At 47.2% G+C, this 17,833-nt stretch overlaps 5 protein-coding genes across 5 annotated transcripts; 4 read left to right on the top strand and 1 right to left on the bottom strand.

Moving 5' to 3' along the window:
- Positions 1 to 4,689: 4,689 nt before the first annotated feature.
- On the top strand, positions 4,690 to 5,984 carry ASPWEDRAFT_304136 (uncharacterized protein). The gene is made up of 3 exons (XM_040833402.1): positions 4,690 to 5,256; positions 5,308 to 5,573; positions 5,671 to 5,984. The coding sequence occupies exons 1-3, from the start codon at positions 4,778 to 4,780 to the stop codon at positions 5,808 to 5,810; spliced, it is 885 nt and encodes a 294-aa protein (XP_040683288.1). The 5' UTR covers positions 4,690 to 4,777; the 3' UTR covers positions 5,811 to 5,984.
- Positions 5,985 to 7,823: 1,839 nt separating this feature from the next.
- ASPWEDRAFT_177795 (uncharacterized protein) lies at positions 7,824 to 8,555 on the top strand (the record flags this gene model as incomplete). The annotated part of the gene is made up of 1 exon (XM_040831716.1): positions 7,824 to 8,555. One exon carries the CDS (start codon positions 7,824 to 7,826, stop codon positions 8,553 to 8,555), a length of 732 nt encoding a protein of 243 aa, XP_040683287.1.
- A 2,831-nt stretch (positions 8,556 to 11,386) lies between these two features.
- On the top strand, positions 11,387 to 12,492 carry ASPWEDRAFT_188452 (uncharacterized protein; the record flags this gene model as incomplete). Its single annotated transcript, XM_040832228.1, has 3 exons — positions 11,387 to 11,457; positions 11,512 to 11,773; positions 11,834 to 12,492. The coding sequence occupies 3 exons, from the start codon at positions 11,387 to 11,389 to the stop codon at positions 12,431 to 12,433; spliced, it is 933 nt and encodes a 310-aa protein (XP_040683286.1). The 3' UTR covers positions 12,434 to 12,492.
- Positions 12,493 to 13,909: 1,417 nt separating this feature from the next.
- ASPWEDRAFT_46797 (uncharacterized protein) lies at positions 13,910 to 14,179 on the bottom strand (the record flags this gene model as incomplete). Its single annotated transcript, XM_040836845.1, is given in 2 exon segments — positions 13,910 to 14,110; positions 14,129 to 14,179. A coding segment is annotated over 1 exon segment (168 nt), but the record flags the coding sequence as incomplete, so codon positions are not given.
- A 1,715-nt stretch (positions 14,180 to 15,894) lies between these two features.
- On the top strand, positions 15,895 to 16,673 carry ASPWEDRAFT_188451 (uncharacterized protein; the record flags this gene model as incomplete). The annotated part of the gene is made up of 1 exon (XM_040832227.1): positions 15,895 to 16,673. The coding sequence occupies one exon, from the start codon at positions 15,895 to 15,897 to the stop codon at positions 16,585 to 16,587; it is 693 nt and encodes a 230-aa protein (XP_040683284.1). The 3' UTR covers positions 16,588 to 16,673.
- Positions 16,674 to 17,833: the final 1,160 nt, after the last annotated feature.

Here is a 17,833-nt window from a genome sequence, read left to right as displayed (position 1 = left end):
ATGCTAACTGTAACTTTTGTGTTGCTGGACGCCTTATTAGACATCGGAAAATTGAAGGCTAACATGTTACATCACTAATACTAAGCATATTAAGCTCTTATCTCGGTCTCAGCAAATGGCGGATAGCCCTTTCATTTATAATGATGCTTCGCAGCATCTCGCGATCGACCCATGGGATGACACTTCTCAGCATGCCCCGACCCCCGGTAAATTTTGTCGGTCACCCGTAACGTCGTCCTGTCCCAGCCCTTCCCCGCATCGTACCTTGCAGCCACGCCAGCGGGGGCAACTTGGGTTTCTCCCATTGGGTGAATGGGAAGAGGGGGATGAATACGAAGAACACCCGCCAAGATATACTTGTTATACAATTGCATGGAAAGATTATCAGCGGGTTCGATCTGAAGGCACGGCAATTACAGTATCAGTGAATAACTAGTCTCAGAAATATCTTGAAAAGTTTTACAGTTCTACTATTATTAACTGGGGACCAGTGGAGAAGCAGCTGCGTAAATGAAGCAATCTGCTTGTATTGGTAAGAATATCAGGGCTGTCATTTCCTTCAACTACAGGCAAGATGACGTGGACGCTGTACCTGCGTCAAGAAGAGTCGAAAAGAGAGGTTGTGTGTCAGCAACTAGCAGAATGCTGGCTGAGCGTGACGCACGTATACTATGTATGTATGTATGTATTTCGTTTACCCTGACCTCTCGCGTTTGGCGATATGCAGGCTACCACAACTATGTGACCATATTTGTCTCTCTCATATACAATATACCGCTTCATATGGGCGAAATTTGAGCCTCGCCTTAGGGCCTGTGTTGGCCATTTTGCCTTCTTGTTCCATTATGTGGCCTCCGTGGTCCACGGCCTCGAAACCTTTAAGACGCCTCCGCAAAATCCAACACAGCGTTGGGAACTTTGTGTTGGGCAGGGCAATTAAGCTTACCTTCTTGGTCTTGTTGAGCCTTACCTCCAAGCATCAATGATATATCATTTAAAGCCCCCCCAATCTCCTTCCGTAGTTTCTGTCGAATGATTCGCAGTCTTGGGCAGTCTACCAGGACATGAAAGACTGTCTCCTTCGCTCCACACTCACATTTGTCGTCTGCACGGAAGCGTAGCAGCTTGCCATGTGAGGCGAGCCAGGAGTGGCCTGTTCGCAATTACATTAATAAGTACGCGCGATTTCGCGGTAGCGAGTTGTAGACTCTCTTTGTGCGGCTTGAGGGCAGCGTTTTGTCGATTCGTCGGAGATGTGCACCTCTACTTGAACTTTTCCATTCATTTTCCCACTCTGAGAAGATTGGTTCTCTGATATATCCTTTTTCTTGTGATAATAGGTTCTTGAATGGATGTGATGGAGTTGGGCCAACTGCCTCTTTAGCCAGACGGTCCGCTGCGTCGTTCCCCGGATCATTGGAGTGTCCGGGGATCCACTGGAGACGGAGTCTGATGTTTTCTGCCCTTAGCCCCCTAGCTGCTTTGAGGATGGCATGTACTATACTTGTCCCGACCTGCTTGGTGGGGTCTTAATTGCTTGCAGGGCGGATTGACTATCACTTAGAATTGTGGCTACCTTCTTTTCTTTGGGGACGGCGTCATTGTGATGGTTTCTGAGCCCCATGCTCGAGATCAACTCAACGGCATGGTAAATGCCAATAAGTTAAGCAGCATGGATCGACCAGTGAGTGGATGGTCCAATGCAGATTTGTCGTGACGCTATGATTTCCTCACTTCGGTCCAAGACCACTGCAGCTGCGCCGAGATTTCCGTGGTGTCCTGACCCATCGGAATACACTATGATGTTCGACTTTGCTCGAAGCGCTGACGCTCTCTCCCCGGCTTTATCTCGGTCTAGTTCGATCTCGATTCCTTCAAGGGCTGGTGGGCTCCATGTGCCAATGGTTTTGGATCAATCGTTTCGAGGGCCTCAAGTCGTTTGAGGTCCATGGTTTTCATGGTCTCCGCTAGGGGGAACCAAGGATTGGTCCCTATGTTCCGGCTTTGTTTCTTGGCCCGGGCCATCACTTCGTGTACTGGGTGATTCGTTGGGAGCGTGCACAGTTGGCCGATGACGTTCTGCACTCTCTGTCTAAGCCGCAGCCGGGTCGGCAGTATATGCGACTCTACCTTTAGCGTTTGTGATGCAACTGTCCTGAGTGCTGAGAGGGTTCGGATTAAGGCTGTTCTCTGCACTGTTCCAAGTATCCTCAAGTGCGTCTTGTCCTTCAGTGGGTTGTGCCACACTGATGATGCGTAGTCTGTAATGGGCGGCACACAGGCTTGATAGAGTTGCCGCATTTGTCCAGGCCGGAGATGTCGCATGCCACACATGGCTATGTTCATCTTCATGGCTCGCTTTATTGCTTGTTGCACATGCTCCTTCCATCTCAATTCTCCATCAAACACCACTCCCAGGAGCTTGGTATTGGCGGAAAGCGTGATGGTTGTCCCATGCATCCTAAGTTGGCCTATCCCTTGTTCTACTTTCTTCCTTGTGATGTGGATGAGCTCCGTTTTGTTCACTGCGAAACAAAACCCTGTGCGTTTGGCCCATGCCTCAATTTGCGGAATGTCTTCATCCTGGATTTCCTTGAGGTTTTCCTCGGCCGACCGCCCGACACGTCATCGGAAGTAGTCGTCGATGTAGGCCGATGCGCATCCATCATAACCAACAGGTTGTTCCACCAGGTCAGAGTTGAAGAACGTGAACAGGATTGGCTATAAGGGCGACCCCTGAGCCAAGCCCGCGTTCTCGAGAGGTACCACTGGCGAGTCAAAGTCGTCGAACAAGATGCTTGCTGAGCGATCCTCCATGAAGCTGCGGATCCAGTTCCTTGCCACGGTTGGGATTCCTTTGATCTTTAACTGAGTGTCGAGACTCCTTTGGTTCACCCCATTAAATGCCCCTTTCAGGTCGAATGCCACAAGAGTAACCATCTTCAGTTTCAGCCATGCTCGGTCAATGGCGTTAGCTAGCACTAAGAGTGCCTGCTCCGTGTTCCGGCCAGGTCAACCCCCAGATTTCGTAGTTGGGAGTAGTCCGTGGGTCTCCGCATAGTACGACAGCCGTTTCGCAATGACTGCTTTAAGCAGCTTCCCGAGGGTGTTCAGAAGTTAGATGGGTCGATATGCGCCAGGGTCTGAGTAGTCCTGTTTATCTGGTTTCTGCAGGACCATGATTCTCGCCCGTTTCCACTGCCTAGGGTGATAACTCAACTCGATTGATGCAGCGAAATGCGGGTGATCACTCCGCTGATGTATGGCCATAGGCGTTTCCACACTAGCGTTAGGATACGATCCTCTCCAGGGCCGGTGGTCCCTTTGGCCGCCCTAAGCGCTTTGTGAATTTCATGTTCCTCTACGGGCTCCCATGGGATTTCCTCCCTCTGGGGTGTGATTGGGCTTTCTTCGGGGTCTGCCATTCTCGGAAAGAAGGTTTCCAGGAAGAGCTCTCCTTTGGCCTCATTGTCTGAGACTTCTTCCGTCCCATCTTTCAACGGCGGGATGTTCGCATAGTTGTCCCGCGGGTTCATGTACGACGCTACCTTCCACAGGTGACCTTCTCCAGCTTTGTCAAGAAATTCTCTCCAGTGTGTTGTCTTAGCTTTCTCTATGGCCCTGGTCCATACTCGGCGTTTTCTCCGCATCTCTCCGAAGAGAAACATGGTCTCCGGGTTCTGGCTGCCTTTAGTAACACAGCCTTCTTGCCATCTCCGGCGTGTTCGATTCACCTCCCGTTGCTGAAACTTCAACTCAGGATGGAACCACCGCTTCGAGTATGATGATGCCTTCGCTGTTGGTATGTGAGGTCGATTGCGGAGGTGGTGGATGTGAGCAATAATTCCACCGCGTGATCAAGTTCTGCTGCAGAACCCAGTGCAGGGATCGGGTCTAGTGCTGTCTGCACTATCCGTCCGATCTTTCCCAGTCAGCTTTATCGTATATTTTCCTAGGTTTCGGTTCAGGCCTGAGTCTTGGTTGGAGAGACCATTCCGAGAAGGTCGCCCGGTGGTTGGACCCATAATGATCGCTGTACAATTGACACTTGATGAGTCTCCCCGGAGAGTCCGTCACTGTAAGTTCAACGGTGGAGTTTTTCCCCGGGTGGGTTAAGGAGCAGTAGGCCGGTGTTCCTCGAGGGAGGCAGCACCGGAGTTCATGTCCGTGGAAAGTCAACGAGCCTGCGAGGACGTACGCAAAAAAAGGTGATGCCCTGAAACGAACGAAGTGAGTGAAAAAGGTACAACACCCCTGAGCGCCCCGCAAAAACTTGCAGGAATTTCACTCTACTTCTTCTGCATACGCGCACTTGTCATTGGTCTTGATGATTTTTCCTTTTTCGAACAACTTTTCTATCTAATTTCAGTCTAGTGTACAAAACAATGGTCTTGGCCTGCAGATTTCTTCTCTTTACTCTTCTTGCCATTTGCTATTCCCAGATCTATGATATTGGCTACTGTTGCTACGCACTTACTTCCATTGCTACGGTCCTGTGCACCTCGTATTCCTTCAACTGACGCTGCTTCGTTGCTCCTTGCATGTGATGCATATCCATCACTGTATTTGGATGCTTTGCTGATTATATATCCATACTGACCCTGTGAGTGCTGGTACGCCATTATGTTACGTCAGCAGTCATGTCAAGATTGTGGTCGCTTACTTGGTATATCTTCCCGCCGTCAACCTGCACGATGTTCAGCGTGTCGTCTAGCACGTTTACCAACTCCTGTAGAGACACGCCCATGTTCGGATTGCAGCATCCCTATTCGTGCAAATGGTCCATACATTCGCCGTGAGGTTTGTCGCCATTCAGCACGTTTACATCGTTCCCAAGCTTCCACCAACCTGGCGATATATTATTGTTGTGACTGCGGCAATCTTTTCGCAAATTCTACCCGCTATGCTCGCTGTATGCGCTGCCGTGCTGCAAGATCAAGGATCTCTCGATCCGGATATGCGTATGCTGAACAGCCTACATAACATAGTTACGCAGCGTCCAAGTTCATCACACCATTTATCAACCACCAATGACTTTCACCATATGCCATCATCTGCTCACCCAAACACCCCCACTATTGCTTACAAAATCCGCGGGAATGCCACACTTATCGATAATTGGACCGGTCCTTGTTACTTTACCGCCGCCTTTCCGACCCTTTTCCCTGCAGGCATTGGGGGTCATCTGGATGAACGCGACACTCCTGTTTCCCTATCAGCTTTTGCAGAATGGGCATTGCATCACCATAGCAGAAGGTACCTCGTCTACCACATCCAAGGAGTATGTATTGTTGTTGATAGTTGCAGGTTTGCCCGTCATAGAACCTTTATGTACGTGATATATGACGTGCTGCAGTTGCGCAAGTCATCTGTGAGTAACAAGATGCTCATTAAACGTCAGCATTGGAATGCTGCCACAGATAATATTGCCTCATTGACGCTAGGCCAACTGCAAGATGCAGCAAAAGCCTTATCAACTGGCCAAAGAGTCGACGACCCAGTCATTCGACGGTTACAGCGGAATTTGATAACAATCGGAACCCATGCCCGGCTCTTTCGCCCAGAAGCTCCTTGTAGGTGTCCTTACCAAATCGTTCCGAAGCCACTCCCATCGATCCTTCGCTTCGCCTGCCGCTATTGGTTGTTCCTGCAAGTTCATTGATTTTACAGGGCATTCTAGTGACCTAACATTTGATACTTGTATACTCGTTGCTCTGGTCTGGTGTCGTGAAATCAATGCTGGAGACGCACTGTCCGTGATTCTGGGTGTCTTTCTGAATTCTGATACTAGAGATAGGTGCACTTGTTAGCCGAGAGTGAAACCTTTGCACTATCTATCTCATCACGCACGCTGGTGGATAATGGACGATGGTGACTAGGGGCATGATTTAGGTTTTGAGTAATTGTTGCTGCTAGCGGCCATCAATATCTACTTTTTGTGTATCGTTGAAGGGATGAAGACGGATAACGAGCGTAACACTGAAGCTTGATCTTGAATAAGACGGATGTGTGGTTTATAGGGATACATACGGTCAATTAGCGCACGCTAATGAGCTAGATCAGTTTTGTGTAAAATATGGTGGTCAAAAGGTCTTTTGTATGATTCAATCTGAATAGCAAGAGTGCCTTAGATTCTCCGCACATCCGGTATGATGATATGATAGAAAGCCAATCACTAACCATACCCCAATTGGCTGATGTAGCCGAATGCAGCGATCGAAAGATCAAAAATATTTACAGGAACTTGCGGCTATTCGGAAAAGTCCATCCCCCTTTAAATCATGTCGGACGAAGAAGAACCATAACGCCCCCGATGCTTGACGCCCTTTGTGAACATCTGCTCGAAAAACCGAGTCTTTATCTCGACTAGATGGTAATATTTATATGGGATGAATTTCGGACACTTGCAACAACCTCAAGTATTAGAAGGGCTCTGACACTTACAGGCTGGTATAAGAAGTCCATTCACCAGAGAGCCAAGGAACAGAATGCAGAATTACGGGAATTCTATCTTCATAATATATCAGAACTTGAGTCGTACCACCTAGTCTACGTTGACGAATCTGGTTGTGATAAACGAATCGGATTCAGGAGAACCGGTTGGTCACCGCTTGGTGTTGCCCCAGTCCAAGTGTCAGAGTTTCACCGTGATGAACGGTATCAAATACTCCCAGCGTATGCCCAAGATGGTGTCGTGCTTTCCCGCGTTTTTCGTGGTTCAACGGATGTCGGTGTATTCGAAGACTTTCTCGACCAACTTCGGCATTGTGCGAGATGGCCGGGGCCAAAATCCGTTCTAGTAATGGATAACGCATCGTTTCACCACTCTGAACGTATTACGTAGATTTGTGCTGATGCTGGAGTCAAGCTCATTGGCCTACCCTCCTTATTCACCGAGCCTTACTCCAATTGAGGAATATTTTGCTGAGTTAAAAAGCTTTATCAGGCGTAGTTGGTGCTACTATAAAGTAAACCCAAACCAAGGATTCGATAATTTTCTTAATTGGTGCATTGAAGCAGTCGAAGCTAAAAGGGAGAGTGCTGAAGGTCACTTCCGGCACGCAGGCCTAACTTAAATATCTGGAATGCCGCCAAGACTAAAGACTTTTGAGTGTGATATTCGCGTGCTGATAAATGTCATTTCCTATACTGTCTGCAAATAACAATCGGCATCTTGTAAAGGAATCATGCAATCAACAATGGTATCGTAATTGCGCTTGAGGTGTGTCCACATAGTGTGGTCAGAATTGTAGCTGCAGTGATCTTTGATATGAGAGCTACAATCAAAGCAATACCACATATTATCATGTCCATCGATTTCTCCAGCATGTCCAGGGCGTCGGATGAAACTATCATGGGACAGACGAATATGCTTGATCGCTTCTTGTAGATCAAATCTTGATTATGTTCTGTGCATGTTAAAGCCTGCATGTTGAGACATGTATACAGCTGTCCTAAAGCCTCAGGTATTCAAAGAATCTACGTAGCTTTCATCAATACTGGAACGAGCGATAATTGCCTCAATAAGATAAATGTACAGAAAATTTGTATGGTCTGGAAGTTAAATGAGTCGCGTGACCTGTGAACACTTAATTGATTCTTTAGTTATCTGAGGGTATTGGTCTTACGTCATCATATTGTACACGTCATCAAAATTATGCGAGACAATTAGCAGCTTCGGCTTTTGCGATCGAGGCTGTGTGCACAAGACAGCTCAAACACTTTTCTGGGCTTGTGCCTTTGAACATGAACTTTGACATTACATGACCCCACTTGTATTGCCTACAGTCACAAATTAGTCATTCACCAAGGCAGGAATAAAAATGCCAGTGACTTTCCTGAGTCTTCCTACTGAGCTCCGCAATGAGATATACAAATATCTCGTGTGTAGAGATCCTATTAATCCTTGGAGCAAAGGATATGAGCTTTCGTCGAATCTCCTCTCCACAAACACAAGGATCCTTCACGAGACCAGCTCACTGCTCTATGGCAATAACTGCTTTGACCTCTTGCCATCGAGCCCTATACGTATACCCGAATTTCTCGATACTATAGGCTTGGTGAACGCGTCTAATCTTAGTTGTATCCGCATCGGCTTTCCTGAATTTCGCGACGATGGAGAAGAGGTCAGCCTTGAGGAAGAAAGCCTGCGCACTTTAACAAAGATCCAAGCATACTGTACCAACCTCAAATGCATCACAGCAACTGCTCCAACCACATATTGGATTGGGATTCAACTATCAGTTGGCAGCCCTTCAATTTGCGATAGGGCATTGGATTTGGTTGCCGCTCACTTTAGAGCAATCACATCACTGCAAGATATTGTCATGGAAGTTTATGATGAAGGCCTGAACTCTTCTATCATAAGGAAAATGAAGAGTTATGGATGGACACTCAGGACGGTGGAGCCCATGGAAGAGGAGGAATGGGACAATGATAGAACTTGGGATGAAATTGAAGATGATTATTATCTTTACAACGACGACGATGATGATAATGATGACGGCTACGATATTGACAACGACAGTGACTTTTGGAGAAGGGCAGCAGACTGAGTGTCTTTCTGTTCTTATCTTTTCAAAGGGAAACAAACAAACTCGGTGGGTTTTATTCGCGGCACAGGTCAAACGGTGAAAGGTTATTCAATCCCGAATCCAAAAAAACAAAAAAGAAAAGAAAGAAAGAAAGAAAGAAAGAAAGAAACAGAGAATCTATCTCCAAACGCCAACGATATTCATACTATACATCGTCAAGAATGGGTGTTACTTTCTTCACAGTTTCGACCCAGTCATGAATATTATCTATAAACGTGCGAGCAACTCCCGGCATGACCCCTGTGCCAACAAAGAGTCCTGAATTTTGATCCTTATGTATGTGCCCAAGGTCGAAGCTATCTGACAGCCACATCACACGCTTGCCGGAATGGAGCTTTGAGTGTATCATCCGATACAGTTGATGCAAGCCACTCACCGTACTCTTTGACAGCTACGTCTCTAAAACCGGGAATCTTCAAAGGAGATGCATTGTTTGAAACTCTTAGGTCAGCTGTTGCACTGGAAGCTGTTGCACCTAATCCAATGGAGTGAGATGGCAGAACATTGATGTTGATAGGCGGATATGGTGTGACGCTGAGAACCTTGCCACTTTTACTTTTTCTTTCTCCTGCCGTTGCTATTCTTCTAAATGAAGCTCTTCCTGTATTTCATCCAGAACATCTTTATCTGTTTCAAGGGCACCGCCTTTCTCAGTATAGGTCACTAATCGCCTGAGGGTTTGTGTGTAAAGTCGATAATGCTTTTTTCCTACTGGGTTAAGCCAGTAGTAAGGTCCCAGGTGGCATGCAGGGGGATCGCATTTCATTAAGTCATACATATGGCGCCAAATTGCTTGCTGCCCACATGCATTTTCTTCAATGTCTAGCTCAGCGTCTTGATCATTAAGTAATCTGTTGGTCACAGATGATTTAACTCGCATTCTCCCCTTTTCAACCCGCGGATAGGGAACTGCTGTCTTCTACATAGTTAAAGCACACTCTCAGCGTGAGTCTCTTACCACGTGAAAACTGAATCGACCACATCCGAAATTTCTTCTCAATGGGTACCCAGGCGATATCGATATTGTTGAAACGCTTCGTCAGATCGCGCTGGGTTCGGTCATTGACCGAAGCAACAAACGCCGTGTCATCCACCCTGATCCTTTTTGTGTGTGATACTTTTTCTCGAAGAACCTTTTGTAGCTTCTCTTCTAGCACCAAACTCCAGTAGGCGCTCGGAGCCAATACTATGTCTTCCTCGGTGTCCTTCACGACGGCCTTGTTGTTAAGAGTAACCCGCCATTGTACGAAATAATGAATATAGCTTGGCGGATCTTCGTCGTAGGCCTTTTCTTTCTTCCACTCGGATTCTTGGAGCTGTGGCAAAGTGCTCGGTTGGGTTTTGATGCGGCATTAGGCTCATGCTCGAGGACAGATGGGGAGGGGCTATAGTTAGACCGTGCAGCATAAGGGCTCCGAAAGTATCCTGGGGTAGAAGAAGAATACTGAGAATCTTGATCCCAGGACTCCGGCTCTTGGAGCTGAGAGAATTTTGTTGTGAAAAGGAGTGTCGCTCATATTGACCTGATCAAAGTTCTGCCTGCAGATCATCATCAGCTTACGTGGGTACCAGCCATCAACAGAAGTTGTGAGCGAATAGGAATGATAGTGGTGAGCTGAATCCATGGAGTAACGTGAAACCCCTAAAGTTTATCTTATTAATCCCCGATTCATCACCACTTTCTGGCTTTGGCACAGGTGTGCTGCTGATAGAGCTTTTGTTCCTGTATTGATTATTTACTTCGACAGCTGACGCGGACCCAGCCTGTGCATGGGTGACGAATTCTGAAGCTGGGGTGGACAATCTAGGCGAAGATCCGGTTACGGACCTGGTCTGTGGACGTCTATATGTTTCTTTGGATCTACTAGACGATGAGTCAATATTTTGTTGGCGAGCAGTCTGCGCAAGCCCAGGCTGTTCTTGGGTGATAGAGGTGACAGACTCCAAAACGGGAGTAGATTGTTCACGCAGTGCCTCTGCTTTTGTCGCTGATACAGTCTGTGGGCGTCTTCTGGAGGGTTCTCGAGGCCCAGTAGCTTATGGACTGTTGGCTTGTTGGTCAGTGTCGAGTTCCTCGCCTGTTCCTGCAGAACCAGGCTGTGCTTGGGCTAGGGTATGGGATGAGACCCCGGGTTTGATGACCCACGCGCGGAATTTGCTCTCGTTACCAATCTGGTTTGGAGACGAATCCTAGGTGGTTCCGTGTGACCCCCTGGAATTGATCCAGCAGATGATGGGTCCATGGCAGTTTATAATTGTCGGACGATACCGTAGGAATAGGATCAACTTGATTCAATTTTAGTTTTTTAAGAAATATCACGGATGGTAGGAAGCCAGGGAACAAGCAAAAAAAGACCAAATGAACCCCTGCCAGCCGCGGAAAGATTTCAATTGATTTTCTAGGTTACCTCCGATGCTGAATCAAGATATTTAAAAATAATCAACAGGCGCGAGCAAAGTACGTAATTTATACCAACTGTGCAGAATGAAAAGAAATAGACATCAGCATTGTTCCCAGCCTCGCGCAGTGCTTTAATCGTCGCCAAAATATGGTTCCTCGTCGCATGGAAACGCTAATTGTAAAGCGACTTCGATATCGAATAAAGGTATATACAATAGTGGGTCAAGCTCGCACATGATGTAGAGGAGCTAGCTCTTCTTTTCTCTCGGGTCGATCGTCGATAGTGTATATAAAAGGGGCTGGGGGCTGCTGTTCCTGTCAGATCAGACTAGGATCTCGCCTTTTCTAGAGCCAGTCCATAGTGAATCCTAACGCATCATCGGCAATGGCCATGTCCCATATGAGGATATTTAGTATTATCGGGGCTCTTTTGTGGAGCATGCAACTCAGACTGGGAACAAGGTCAGTTCACTGCAGATTCCAGCCATGGTTTCGGTGATTCAACATTATCTCTAGCTGTATTTTGCCTACCGCGCATGCCACCTCAGCTGTGGCGAGCTCAGAGAGTCCTTCAACCGCCTCTGCTATCTTCCAGACTGGACAATTCCCATCAGCCAATCCTTCCAGGCCTACAAACCAGCAAAACAAGGACTCTCCCGCTGCCCACACACTGACGAAATTTGTGACCACCATTCTAGGAGGGGGACAAGGATCTCCGACACCGACCTCAACACAGACACTCTCCAATAGCGCAAGTTTTAACTCTGTTCCACCCCTAGTAAGTTAACCAATACTCTACTCGCAGTTTCTCTAGACCTATACCAATGATTGCATTTAGCAGCCAACCCATGGTCTGGATCAAAAGTTGTCGGCGTCACAATCTAGATCCCACTTATCAACCAATTTAGCTGGTGCGGGTACTACTTCTGCCCCAAGTACTACATTGAGCAGCTTAGATCATAGCCAGTTTGATGCCAAAGCTACCCTGACCACTTCTTCCCGTCTACAGGATGCTTCAAAAAGCGCCATAGCGGGCATGGCCACGCAAGATTCCACCAACAACACCACCAGGATATTGGAAGTGCAGGTATTGCCGTCCGCTGGGTCTGATAGCGACTCACATGGCTCCATATTTAAGCCGAACTCTCTCATGGCACAGCCCGGGGAGATCGTGAAGTTTTATTTTCATGATTCCTACCTGCTTCGAATGACGAGCCTAGAGGATCCCTGCTCTATTTTCCCTAGCAGTTTGAACGAACCTTGGGGGTCAGAGTCGATGGTAGCGTCATATCAACTTCCCGTTCAGTCTGCCAGCCCAGTGTGGCTCCATGTGAACCTGAATGATCCGGAATATACCTGCGATAATCGGACGGTCTTTGCCATCAATCCTGGAGACCATATGAATGACTTTCTCGCTCATGCTGTGTCATCAAATTGACTGACCAGCTCTATTCGTTTTGTACGTTCCCGCGCTCAATTTGAATTATGATATATCTCAAGTCGGCTCGAAAAGCAGTGGATTCTGGTTTTGTTATTCCTTGATTTTTTTTTTTTCTGATCTCGCCAAGCTTGACTTAGGTAGAAAAATAAAATGAGACATTTGGTCTTCAAAATTATGTATTATGCTGTCAGATACTGTAGCGGGTGATTTAGGAAGATTGAATAGCAACTGTTTATGATTTTTGAATAGGTTTTCCTCACCAGATCTCACCTCCCTTAACAATGCATTGCTAGGCGTTATTGATCCACCATTGCCGTTGTCTGACTAGCGACTATGAGGTAAAAGTGCTATTGAGTGCATTGTCATGACAGCATGAATGCTTATCGGCATAAGTCCGCAAGGTAGAATGATGATGTCTCAGTCTCCCACAGCGAGTAAAGTACTCAAGTAGATTTCAGAAACCTTATAATGACAGGCCATGAAATACTCTTTATATTCATACATACGTACGAAAAAAATTACGGTGGTATTTGATAAAATATATCAGCGGTATTCATTATATGCACACGGGTCTGTCGACCGGCACATCCATTGTTCTGCCATTTGGGTACACTACATAGGCTGGTAAATTGGTGCAGAGTTTTGACACGTTAATTTTGTGGTCTAATATAATGAAGAGACAATACTGTTGACCAAGACGTCACATTCTCCCAAAAGTTGATTTTCAAATGAATATGCTGTGATGAAATATATAATTCCGGAAACTATGTACTCAGTCACCGTTTACTCTCTAAACAGATATGTATCATAGATATACTTATACCGTCTTTATATTTTATATATATCTAGAAGCAAACATACAGCACATCCAAAGGTGTTGTCTGAGGGCCCATATCGGAGACCGGGTTTTCTACTAAACCAAGTAATATACGAATACAGTAGTATTAGCTATCTTCTACGTACGAAGCGTATCTATTGCCTATCTAATATTGCTTGTGCGTCAGCTATCGAGGGACTGCCCACTGTTTTGAAAATCAAACAGTGAAAGGCCAACAACAATCTATGAAATTCTGCGTAGTTGGGTTGGTCGCCCTTTACGACTAGGAAACTGTGCAGCCCACAGTGCAGTATGACCCGCTTCTTCGTCTCGCATAAGATGGACAATGATCACGGGCAGGCCTTCCATGGTCGGCAACTCCAAAGCGAGCACAGAGGCGTTGCTGGTCCATGAACCATTTCATGGCGTTGGGGAGTCCTCCGGCAGTAATCCGCTGGCTTTCAGCGATTCAGATGAACAGGGTAATTGGTTCATCCATTGTTGGCACCAGGAGCCGCATCGATAGAATATACCGCGAGCAAGCTGAACACACTGCCACCACCGTTGGATCTAGGCCTAGAGTATTATCATTGAAAAGATATTCCATGCATCCCCTGTGTAACCACCGAAAGGGGTTGACAAACACTGACCCAGACATACAGTACGGCATCGCATAGTGCCCGTTCCCGCCGGGAGAGGTCCAGACCTTTAAGCACGGCCTCTTGCAAATGTTGGTGGCGTGCTTCGTCGTACAGATCCGTCCCTGCTGGTAGGTGGAGTAGATAGTCCGAGGAGAAAGTGTCGGATACCTTGGCATCCCGCATCACGTCTTGCACAAAAAAGTGTCTTCGTCCTTCAGGCCGCTACGTGATCCGACTTCTGCTGCCTCCATCACGACAAGGACCCGCAGAAAGATACGAACTGTTTGTGCTCGTCACCCAGCCAAGGCCAGACTGGCTAACATGTTTCACGCTCCTTCCGGGCCGCCCAGGTCGTCTGCAAAAAGGCATACAACATTGGGCCACGGAAAGACTAAATGGGACAGAAGCATGTCCATCACGGGCAAGTCCAGTCCGGACGCCCAAGGAACCGAAATCCATTTCCGGCGAGGTCTCTCATTGCCCTGACGCTCGAGAGGCAACAAGGGATTCCCGTGGCCGAAGATAATGCGATGACATGAGTACCTTGGACTGTGGTCTTCTTGCAGGTAGAAGCCAAGGGATCCCGGGCTGAGCTAGGGCGCGAATAGGTAACGCAATACCTGATTCTTCTTTTTACGGTCCAGAAAACATGCGAACCGAGGATATTGTACTGTTGACTACCGACCAGAGAATGAGTCTTTGGGGAGCGTTACGGGTTGTAGTCCAAGAATGTACTGCCCACGCCAGATTTGAACCACCCGAAAGCAGTCAGTATCCGGGTTGGGCCGCATGGATATATGATAATGAAATATTCCATCCGTCCATAAAACACCAGGATGCCCAGTTCTCCGTACGAGATAAATAGGATATAGGGAACGACTGGTTGCTCCGCGCCATCATCGATGGTGCATCCCACTTCCTATGTAGCATTTTTGTCATGCCCCAATGTGCCGTAGAGACCGGGGCTATTTCCATGCTTGCGTCCTGGGTTTCTCAAATTTTTTCCTACTAATATTACAAACACAACTGTTGAATTCAGCTGCTGAGCCATGGTCCAGGTCAAAGCAATGAAGCACTTGTTGCTTTCAATTCGGGCTCGATGAACCACTTCATTGGCTTGCATTCGTCTCTGCACTACCCCGCGAGGTAAACTAGAACTGGAAAGGAAATTGAGCATCGGGCTGCTCACAAAACTTGGTGTTGAAGTCGAATGAAGTCGAGCAGATTTAGCGCTCTTTCGGCTACGTTGACATCTTGGCTCCCGTCCGGCCAACGTCATAGATTAGACCAAATCGGGAATAGCGTATACTCATATGGGCAGGGACTGCTGCTCAAGGAACAGTTTCCGACATCCCCCAGAATGATAACCAAAGCAGAGCCTAAAAGAATTTACGGCCTTGGTATCCTGAAATCAGCATTGTTAATGATTTAGCGACTACAGTGATTTACTCCTCAATTCTTTTCACCTCCGCGTGTATTTCCTCTATATATATATATATTAAATTCAGCAGTTTCCACTTTATCTTTAGAGAATACGCTGACAGAGATCCATCTACTTACATGTTATTTTCGTTGAATATACTCAAGTACATCTAATTGTACTCTCCCCATGCTGAATATGCAGAGGCACCAAATTTACATGGGCCACAACATAAAGTGCATTTCTACTATGGGAGACAAAGGAGGCCGAGAGAAAACTGCGCATTTGGTGCCACTGCGCCCAGTGTGCGTGTTATCTATTTTCGAGTTCCAAATTCCCTAAAAAAATGGCTAGGCACAGGTAGCATTCAACATAAAAGGTCAACTACGTCCAGGTCGTACAATACCGGGTATACGCTGTAGTTCTGCAGAGAAACACTGGCAATTCTTATTTAACTTGGTCCCTTTCTCTGTAGAAAACTACAAAGGTCTTAAGCTGTCAAGAAGACCCTTCAGAAAATATGAAGATTGTCTGGTTATCTCTCAGATGTGGATTTCCAGTCGCACTAGGGCATATGCAAATGACCAATCCAATCCCCATCCGGAGCCCCCTCAATGCTGCCCAGTCCAACCCGGACTACTCATATACATCTCCGCTCGACGCGTTGGGCTCGGATTATCCATGTAAAGGTTACGCAAATGATACGTTCACGTCTGTCTCCAATTATACGGCGGGCAAGGAGTATACGCTGTCGTTAGGAGGCACCGCCACTCACGAGGGTGGTTCATGTCAGATCGCGCTGTCTTACGATCAGGGGCAAAACTTCCATGTCATCAAATCTATACTGGGCGACTGTCCCCTTTCAAAGAACTACGCATTTCGAATTCCAGGCAATGCCCCGAACGGACAGGCACTTTTGGCATGGACCTGGTTTAATAAAGTGGGAAACCGCGAGATGTACATGGATTGCGCGCAGGTCACTGTACAACCTGACCGAGAACCCGGCCATTTTCAACCCGTCTCACAAACTGCTTTTGGAGACCTTCCACCGATTTTCCTGGCCAACATCGGCAGGGAAGGCCAATGCCGGACGAAGGAGGGGGAAGCGGTCAACTTTCCCAGACCGGGACATGATGTTGAGGGATATTTGGATTCTGCAGGCTATGACTGCACCGAGGCTGCACCATTTCGCGACGATCAGGGGGGGGTCCCAAATTCATTCCACGAGCTCGTCCGCCGAAATGGTGGCTACTGCGATTACCCGCACCAATAGACTACCTTGCGCAATGCCAACGCCAGGGCACACTCACGAAATGCAATCAATGGTAGCAACGGCAGCATTTTCGCCATCAAACGGAGCTTCTCAGAATTCAGCATCAAGTGCGCCTTGTGTCCCTGGATCCATAGTCTGTTTGAATGATGGCCATTCATTTGCTTTGTGTAATTTTGGGACCCCTGTGCCGATGGGAGCGGTTGCAGCGGGATCCCGATGCATCAATGGAGCAATCCATGCAGAGAAAGACATGAGAATTGGGTAACAAATTATGTAAAAAGTGCTGTATTGAAAATAAATCTCGCGTTTGCAAGTAGATTTAGAAAGTCACTACATTCCGTCAGACGAGAATAGCAACCATCAAGGCTGACGAGCAATGGATCAGTCTAACCATAACAATGTTTCGCTTCCCATCATTTCTATCAGTGCTTTAGAGAGCATTCATCCGCTCATTAAGAACTGACGCGATAACGCACTCGGGTAGACGCTGTTTGACCAGCAGAAATACGCCATGTGTAAACAGTGTTCGTTTGCGCTTCCCTGTTACCCTTACCTGTAGACATGCAAACCCCAGATGAGACAACAGTGAAATGCAGGAGACGAATTTGCAATCAGAATCAATCCACATGCCATGGATCGTATTTTCGCCCGAAGTATGGAATGGATGGTATCTGTGAATCGACATATCGTCATAATGCGTCCGGTCTGTCACTTTCTACATAAATAGTTAGATTTTCAAGCCATCCCAAACCCATCGTCTCTATACTTCTACGATCTAGTCCAAATTTTTTTCAAGAGTTGCACGTCCATACCAAATACGCCAATTCTCGGACAAAATGCAAAACTCAACCCCATCTAACGCACCACCCATACCAAACCATAAACAATCGGGCTTGATGCACGATGTTTGTGAGGTGGTTGGGGCACAGAACCCTTCATCTTTGGCTGATCCCTTAAACACACTTGAGGATTTCTATGCAGATAGCAGCGGGCCCATGGCTCCCACGACGCCTGGTACATCGGACGTGCACCGAGCAGCAAACCCCCGCGATTTATCTGGGGCCTACAGGAAGCCAGACGACAACCACGTACGCAGGCGTGGGCGACCTAAGAGGTATTTATTACCATCAGCTGTCAGCATTCTAATCGTCTTCTTGTTTGTATCAAGACTGATATCTGGTTGCAGGACGACAAAACTCCTAGGAAAAGGAAGCGTGCAGTTCAAGCCTGTTCATCCTGCCGCCAA

This window comes from Aspergillus wentii (assembly GCF_001890725.1).
Source record: "Aspergillus wentii DTO 134E9 unplaced genomic scaffold ASPWEscaffold_11, whole genome shotgun sequence".
NCBI lineage: Eukaryota > Fungi > Ascomycota > Eurotiomycetes > Eurotiales > Aspergillaceae > Aspergillus > Aspergillus wentii.
The sequence above is the reverse complement of the archived record's forward strand: the minus strand, read 5'-3'. Positions and strand labels throughout refer to the sequence as shown.

Excerpts from the sequence above, each read along its gene's own strand:
- ASPWEDRAFT_304136 (XM_040833402.1), top strand. The coding sequence starts at position 4,778 with ATGGTCCATACATTCGCCGTGAGGTTTGTCGCCATTCAGCACGTTTAC. Across the intron at positions 5,257-5,307 it reads TTGCATCACCATAGCAGAAG|GTTTGCCCGTCATAGAACCT; the intron begins GTACCTCGTCTA and ends TGATAGTTGCAG. Across the intron at positions 5,574-5,670 it reads CTTTCGCCCAGAAGCTCCTT|GGCATTCTAGTGACCTAACA; the intron begins GTAGGTGTCCTT and ends TTGATTTTACAG.